This window comes from Genypterus blacodes, unplaced genomic scaffold, assembly GCF_046128005.1.
Source record: "Genypterus blacodes isolate CSIRO-AG114 ecotype Tasmania unplaced genomic scaffold, CSIRO-AGI_Gbla_v1 ptg000052l_1, whole genome shotgun sequence".
NCBI classification, from domain to species: domain Eukaryota; kingdom Metazoa; phylum Chordata; class Actinopteri; order Ophidiiformes; family Ophidiidae; genus Genypterus; species Genypterus blacodes.
Genome location: NW_027466864.1, coordinates 2,877,496 through 2,885,728, shown reverse-complemented (window position 1 = coordinate 2,885,728; position 8,233 = coordinate 2,877,496). Strand labels below are relative to the sequence as shown.

Here is an 8,233-nt window from a genome sequence, read left to right as displayed (position 1 = left end):
GGCTAACAGGAAATCGTTCATTGTGGGAACTGCATCTTCACTGATTATAAACTTCAGCACAATACATCTATACTAAGAAGATTTATGTTGTTCCTCTCTCCGCCTCTGAAACATAATTGAACAATAACTTCACGTGCAATTATTGTTTTGTTATTAATGACTTTTATTTTGTGGTTACAGATGTGATGTATGATCTATAAAGTTCTGCGTGCAATTTGTGTTACTGGTCAGTCATATTCTCAGCTGAAGTGTGTGTTGTGCACATTCCAATGCATAAACTATTGCTAAACATGAAATATAAATAAGTAACTGAGTAAAACTCCCTGATGAGCTGGATTAATCATCCTGAGCAAATGTGGAGATTACTCGGGAAGTTGTTCACTTAATAGACAGCTTTAAACATACACAAAATGAGCTCAAATAGGCTCAAACAAACGTGTAAATAATAATAGTTTGTCTGTGTGTGTAAGTGATAGGGTGCCCATTTGTCCAGGATGTAACCTGAGTCTTGCCCGGTGATGTAGACTGAGTGACCTGCAGCCCTCCACAGGATGAGCCTGTACAGACAAGATGGATGGATGGATTTATGTTTCTGACCTGTAACATTCTAAGTTTTACAGGTATTAAGTCAATTATTTAGACTTAATACAGAATGTACACCTAAGATAAATTTAGTTGTTCCTGTTTCTGCAGTTTGTCTTGCATTCTTGCTGTCTGTTATCTTATATTTCCTCACTGGGACTATATCCACTACTATTGTGGGAGTGAAGTACCGATTTTGCGTTTGCCCAGCTGAGCATGCGCACTGAGGTCTGTTCGGTCTGTATCACGGCAACGGGGGACTAGATCATTTGGAGGTAACATCGATACAACGAATACAACTAATACAATAACACCAATGTTATGCTTGGAACTTGCGCATTGATTGCTGATAAAGGCATATACTTTCACTCAGGTAAGTAAAGGCAACGACTTTGGTTAGAATAATTCGGGATATTTTTAAACCGAACCTCTTCGACTTCCCTCTTTTGGGTGGAATGCTGTGCTCCATAATATTTCCGGTAACAAACAGCGCGTTCGCAAGGTACTTTGATCAAAAACCTAACGTCATTCACTGTCGTATGTGAAACACTTTCAGAACGTCATTATTTTCTATAACGAGTCTGATATCTAGCTGTGTAATGATAAACTGTTATTTCTGGTCAAATTATACGTTTTACGGTAATCGGTTGCCACGGTAATGTGTTGCCTAGTATTTACAGTGCATATAGCCAATTTCGTGGTATGTAAAATATCAACTTTATTTATGAACAGTGTGTTTCAAATATTTCACCTAATGTTGACAACTTTTAACAAAAGTTGACATATAAATGCACATTTATGGTGTAATGAAAATGCATAATTTTATATTATATTGCATTTCCTTCATTCCTTCGGCAGCACATGGAGAACTTCATCCTGTGTAATAAGCTGGGCAAAGGCAGCAGCTCTGTGGTGTATAAAGCAAGAAGAATAGGCTGCCTCAACTATGTAGCCATCATTCGCACGGATAAAGGCAGGAGACCTGAAGTTACCAACCATGTAAGAGCATGCTTTTAATTTATTACTTTTTTAACATAATTTTGCACTAGATGAATGGATTCTACCCTCCATGTGAATAATGAATAACTGTATATTAACATACATATCTGTCAAATATGCTGTTATCAGAAAGACAAGCTCACCCACTTCTAAACACACTTCTCTTTAAACAGTTGTCTGCTGAGTGCAAATATGAGCTCTGTCATTTCTGTCTTTAGGTCTGTAGGAGCAGTTCTTTGGAGCATCCAAACATCGTATCATTCTATGAGTGGTATGAGACCAGTAGCCACCTCTGGTTGGTAGTGGAGCTCTGTTCAGGTTTGTTCTTGTGACTGGCATTCCTGATAAGCAACCATGTGCATTAGATGTTGTACATTATTCCTATTTCAACTATTTACATTTGAGTAATAGGGTTTTAGGTTTTAAATGGACACATATCCAGAATATGCCATTTTCTCTCTCACTCTCTCTCGCTCTCGCTCTCTCTCTCTCTTTCTCACTCTCTCTCTTTCTCTCTCTCTCCCTCTCCTGCTCTCCCTCCCTCCCCCTCTAGGTGGCTCTCTGGAGTCTATGATAGATCTAGATGGATATCTGCCAGAAGAGGTGGTGAGGGAGTTGGGATGGGGCTTAGTCAAGGGACTGAAACACATCCACGAATCAGGAATCGTCTTTTCTGGCTTCACTCCTGCCAAGGTTTCAAAGACAATGAGAATAATTATCTGTTCAACTTTGTTTCTGTTTCTGCACAGCATTGTAGGTAACTGCACTGTGATTTTGATGTTATGAATGCTGTGAGTATCCTTTGTGGTCCCATAGATCCTTCTGGATGTTAGTGGCGTTCTGAAGTTGGCCAGCTTCTGTCTGTCCAAGCCAGAGGGAGAGAGACAAGAGGACTTCTTTAACCATATGGCTACATCTGAGGAAGAAGGAGGAGGAGAGGGCAGAGAAAACTTTGACAACTTGAAGAGAAGATGTCGAGGTCAGATGTGCATCTTTTCTTTCCCCGTTGATTCTGCATGACCTGCACTTCTGAATTTGTTGATGGAGGTAGAAGCTCAATGATGGATTTGCTAGATGTTGAAATATGTAGATATTTAGAGGCTTGAAGGACTGATAGCTTCATATCCATCTCTATAAGAAGCTCATTCTCTTGTCCTTCTCTGCATGTGTCTTTGTTGCCAGGCCCTGCAGCTTACAGTGCTCCAGAGGTTTTGCAGGGATCAGAAACCAGCAGGAGCTCTGATCTCTGGGCTCTGGGTTGTATACTCTACTACATGTACACTGGTACCTACACACACACATGCTTGCACACACATTACTAGATATCCATCCATTCAACACTGAAATGGTTGTACTGTAACTACTGTACAGCAAACTACTGTTTTTCTGTTTTCCAGGTAAACCTCCATTTTATTCTGAAAATGACAATAAACTGCTTGACATGATTTTACACCAGGATCCACCACCTCTCACTCAGCCAGGTATACACACACAACCTGATATTTCTTACAGATATTTATTGGCTCTTATGACAGCAGGTTTGAGGTCATATTAGGAATGTCTTTATACTTAATTAATGAAATGATATTCTGCTGTCCTACTTATTCCAGTGCCCTCCCCATGTCCTCCCAGTGAGGATTTCCAAAGCCTTCTTAGAGGTTTACTCCACAAAGAAACATTTCAGAGGTCATAGCAGTTTTGATTTTATATAACTGTCTGTTACATTTCATGGGCTCACAGTTTACCAATCTTCTGTTTTTCCTCTAGGATGGATTGGCCAGAGTTGCTTGATCATCCATTCTGGGCACAAGTAATAAAGGACGAAAGGGAACTGGAGCAAGAGAAAGAAAATGGTGATGGAGGCTCAGCAAGCACGAGGTGTGTTCATGTCTAAACCACAAACACACACTGATAGTCTAATATGTGACGTGCTGTTCCCACCATTGTCAGTTACACTTATCCAGTTCTGCACCTTTATGAGACATAGTTTTATGAGACATAGACACATAAGTTTATGGTATGTATTCATGTCTTATTGTAATATGTACACCTTCTCATTTTCGAGATAGAGAACAAGTTGAGCAATAATCCCTCATACATACAGTATCTTTATCCGTATTTTTTCATTTACTTCATTTATATTTATCTATATAGGCAACCCCTGCAAGCATTTTATTTTCTCAATGTTAACTGCCTTATCATTTGCAAATGTTCCTATTGTGCACATATAGTCATTCCTGTTTAATTTAAAAATATGTGCCCTATCTTTTGTCAGCATCTTTTAAACGTTTGTCATCGTGAAGACCAGGAAACTGAATGTCAACAAGACCAGGGAGATGGTGGTGGATTTGAGGAGGAAAAGTTCAGTGATTGAGCTCATTCACATCCTGGGTGAAGAGGTGGGGGTTGTGGAGGATTTCAAGTACTTGGCTCTCCACTTGGACAACAGACTGGACTGGAAGGCCAACAGTACAGGGGATGAGCAGACTCTTATTTCCTGAGGTAGCGGAGATCCCACAATGTGTGCCGCAAGATGCTGGAGATCTTCTGATCTGTTCTTACAGACTCATTCTGCTCCACTGTGGCAAAGAGCGCTTCAGGAAATCACTCCTACTGTTCACCATCCCACTGTACAACTGCTCACCTGTCTGACAGCTGGATTCACTGTGAACTGTACATTTGTCACTATTGCAAAAAAGGTTATTGAAGTTGCAGGTGGTTTTTTGCAGTCCTAGGTTTAATGTTTACATAAGCTTATGACATTTTTTGCACTATGGTCCAATTGTTTCTCCCATATCCCCACATCATCATCTTGTTTATAGCGGTGGTACACCCTTTGAATTTAGTGGTCTTGTTTTCTTTAGTGTTGAGTCTTTTATACCTTATAGTTCATTGCAAACGAACCGGTTACCTGCCGAGTAACGGTACACTATCGCAGTTTGACCACTAGTAGCGCTGTAGTTGTGTTCTTAGCTAACGACACACGCATCTTCTTCTTTTTTTTCTTCATATTCGCTATATCCACTACGTTTAATATTTACGGACATTCTTACTGCGACTGAAAACACATCTGAGGTTACTGGTGGCCATGTACGGCAATACTGCAGGAAAGAGAGAAGAAACAGGCAACAAGCCAATATAAACAATGAATGTAAAACAATATGTAGGTTTGAAACTATGCATGGATCGTAATAAGATACCCGAACCACCAACAAAGAGTGGCGCTTTATTACAAGTGGATGGTTTAAATTACTTGAAACGATGCCTCGTTTTACCAGAGTTCACAAATGCATCATTAAAAACTGACGAATCAGCACCAGATGTGAAGGGCAATAGTTTCCTAGAGTTCCCCATCGTGTAATTGATTCCAGCACATTCTACAAATGTATATTAAGTGTAAAAATTGTATTTGTGAAATGATTGTGCTCCACACTCCTTAAAAAGTGCTTCAGTGGATTATCGTACGAAATGTTTGCGTCTTCGCATGTGTTGAGGTTGGGGTTTTGGTTGTTTTGAGTTCAGAATTTTCTGGCCAAATTAAGGTTGGTAGGAATTATTAAATGTGATGTTGCGCCTACTGCCCTGGGCGTTCATGTTGACGAACTTCCCTCCATAGTACGGCCGAAACGCCTTCGGCTTTTGTTTTGAAAGTACAGACCGGATGTCGTTGTAGCTTACTTCCTGTTTCGTCTTCTCAGTTCTCACAGGTTTGCAGTGAGACCTGACCCAGCTGACATGGCGATGCTCATGAGATTTTGCGTTTTACTTGTCAATGTGTTATGTCTTCCCCTTTATCTGCTGGAAGCGATCGGCCTGAACAAATTTTACAAGCGCGCCTTCCCGTTTTGTTTGCATCGTCTGTCAGAATCGTACAACAAGAAAATGCGCGAGAAGAAGAAAGACCTGTTCCGCAGTATTCCAGAGTTCAGAAACCCCGCTGGACACCTCAGGATTCTGGAGATCGGTTGCGGCACAGGCACCAATTTTGAGTTTTATCCGGCCGGGTGCAAAGTGACCTGCACGGACCCAAACCCTCATTTCCAGAAATTCCTGCAGAAGAGCATGGCGAACAGTAGCCACCTTACCTTTGACTCATTCGTGGTGGCGGCTGGAGAAGACTTGGGGTCAATCGAGGACAACTCTGTTGACGTGGTGGTCTGCACTCTGGTCCTCTGCTCGGTCGACAGCGCGAAGCAAACTCTGCTGGAGGTGCAGCGGATTCTGCGTCCAGTAAGTCAACAACTGCCAAATAACTTTAGGTTATATATAACGTGTTGATACTCCGTCATTTCTTCCACCCGATATTCGGGACAACTGCGTTTTTGTCCAGTCGCCATTATATATGTCCAGGCTACATAGCTTTACTCCATAACTCATATGAAGAAATACTAGGCAGCATTATTTAACATATGGATACACATTAAACATGTAGAATAGTGTTCTAATAACCAAAAACACTGATGTTGGCATGTGAAATTGGTGTGTGTCTCTTTAAGTAAAAGTAAACAGCTGGCTTATGTAGGAGTAATGGGAGTAAATGATTAGAAAGAATGGCCTTTTCTACAATGTTATTATGTAGTAGTAGTAGCATTTTATTGTGGTTTTTTATTACCTTGTACTCAGTGCATCCTTTTATAAGGTCCCTAAGTTAGTTTTGATTGCCAAAGCTTAACCATCAAGCAACAATGTATAAAGTAAAATTTTCAAGTGATACTGTATATCTGTATATTATTTACATACAGTCGCACTGAACGCTCTAAGATAAAGGCTTTAATTTATTTATCACCATGGATGATGATGGATGGATCCTTGTTGAGTTGTTCATATTTGCCTTGCAGGGAGGAGCGTTCTTCTTCATGGAGCACGTTCTAGGAGACGCCTCCTCTTGGATTTACTTCTTCCAGCATGTTCTTCAGCCCGTGTTCTATTTCGTGGGGGACGGATGTGATCTCACCCGGACAACATGGAAAGAGCTGGAGGCGGCTGGCTTCTCTGATCTCAAACTCCGACACCTGGACGCTCCACTCTACTTTATAATCAGACCACACATTTCAGGCTATGCTGTCAAATAGATTCTGACTCATGAGCTTTGTTCTTTTCATCACCAGTGTACCTGAACGTGCTAAGCACAACGTGTCTCTGCTGTCATATTTAATGTGACTGCTCAGTGACACAAATAACAGCATCTTTGATATTAACAAGATTTTTTTAAATAATCTTTTCTTGTTTGTGTGACGTAGAACACCAGATCTTCATATTTTATAGAAGCTTATTTGCAGAATACTTTCGCTATTCCTTATCTCCCAGTTGCATGATGGTAAACATATATTATTGTATTACCATAGGGAATTATGTTGTTGTGATTGCAAACACTTAGATTATAACCAAGTGGTTGTTGCTTATTTGTTTATGATTTGAAAAATATATAATAAAGAATTATATTTTGCTGTGATTGGGTGGGTACATTTCCATATTTATATTAGGTACATCTTTATTATGCTTTTCATAATCCAACTCAACATGGATTCACCTGATACAAATACAATGAAACAATTGATTAATCATTTAGATTATTGATGAATTGACTGTCGCTTAATAAATGGATTGCTAGTTTCAGCGCTATTACATTTATACAACCTCCTCTGACCTGATTAAACTCCCTCTCCCTCTGAGGACACAGAAACTGCTATTATCGACATCAGCCACAAGAGGACGCTGCGACACAAAGACTGTACAGAGGCGGCATTTCTGCTCTACGGCAATTTTTCCCGTAGTGCAGTTAGTTGCAGTTAATGCTGCTGTTGTACTGAATATAACCTTCATGTTTAGGACACAGATGAGTCCTGAGTCCTGGAGACTCATTCAGTCTATCAGTCTACAGAAGAATGCAGAGTTTGCAGCTGTGTCTGTAGAAGACATGGAAGGAGTGAAGGACGAGTGTGTGTGGATGATGGTGTCTGTCAACAAAGTGCAGCTAGTCCTGCAGGGGGCGCAACGCATCGATCAAGATGCATTCAGGTGTTGGTGAAAATTTCCTTTACAGATATCAATGACTCAAGCCAATAAAAGTATATATTCAAAGGTGCAACCCAGCAGTACCCATGGGTGTCATTTTACTACTGTCGTTTCAGAATTTTCCAGTCCATCCCAATGACATCATGAGTGCGGCTCATCATCACCAACATCCACCGACCTTTGCATTTTGAATCTGAAGTTGAACCTTAAGACATCTGTTACTTTTAATTTCAGAATCTAGCTCAGAATAGTACATTCAAATATACTGGTTTACCATCACCAAAAAATTACTTAAAACGAGAACATTACTCAACTCGTTGTTACAGGTGTTCCCTCTGGGGACTTGTTGGCCCTTCAGGCCCTTTTGGTGCTTTGCTCTAGTTTCCCCCCTGTCACCCCAACCTTACCCATTCACCTGTCTGGGAATGCTTTGATGAAATTTACAAATGAATTGGTTTGAATCATTTGAAATGACTTCTTGATTCACCAGAGAAAAACTTCATACACTGTACAGTGGAGTTCAAGATAAGATACAATACACAGTAATTCAGGGGACCTTTTACCACCAATTAATTAGATGCATGGTTGCAAGATGAAAATTCAAATTTATTGATTTAGATAAATTTTTTAAGTTGCA

The 8,233-nt window shown here is 40.3% G+C and overlaps 2 protein-coding genes across 2 annotated transcripts; both read left to right on the top strand.

Annotated features, from left to right (window-relative positions):
• Positions 1-815: 815 nt before the first annotated feature.
• Positions 816-5,006, top strand: LOC143000889 (serine/threonine-protein kinase ULK4-like). The gene is made up of 10 exons (XM_076150365.1): positions 816-857; positions 1,441-1,581; positions 1,800-1,899; positions 2,135-2,274; positions 2,398-2,560; positions 2,764-2,865; positions 2,979-3,062; positions 3,192-3,267; positions 3,349-3,459; positions 3,857-5,006. The coding sequence occupies exons 2-10, from the start codon at positions 1,444-1,446 to the stop codon at positions 3,864-3,866; spliced, it is 924 nt and encodes a 307-aa protein (XP_076006480.1). The 5' UTR covers positions 816-857; positions 1,441-1,443; the 3' UTR covers positions 3,867-5,006.
• Positions 5,007-5,255: 249 nt separating this feature from the next.
• On the top strand, positions 5,256-7,033 carry LOC143000894 (thiol S-methyltransferase TMT1A-like). The gene is made up of 2 exons (XM_076150370.1): positions 5,256-5,811; positions 6,420-7,033. The coding sequence occupies exons 1-2, from the start codon at positions 5,317-5,319 to the stop codon at positions 6,651-6,653; spliced, it is 729 nt and encodes a 242-aa protein (XP_076006485.1). The 5' UTR covers positions 5,256-5,316; the 3' UTR covers positions 6,654-7,033.
• The last annotated feature ends 1,200 nt before the right edge of the window (positions 7,034-8,233 follow it).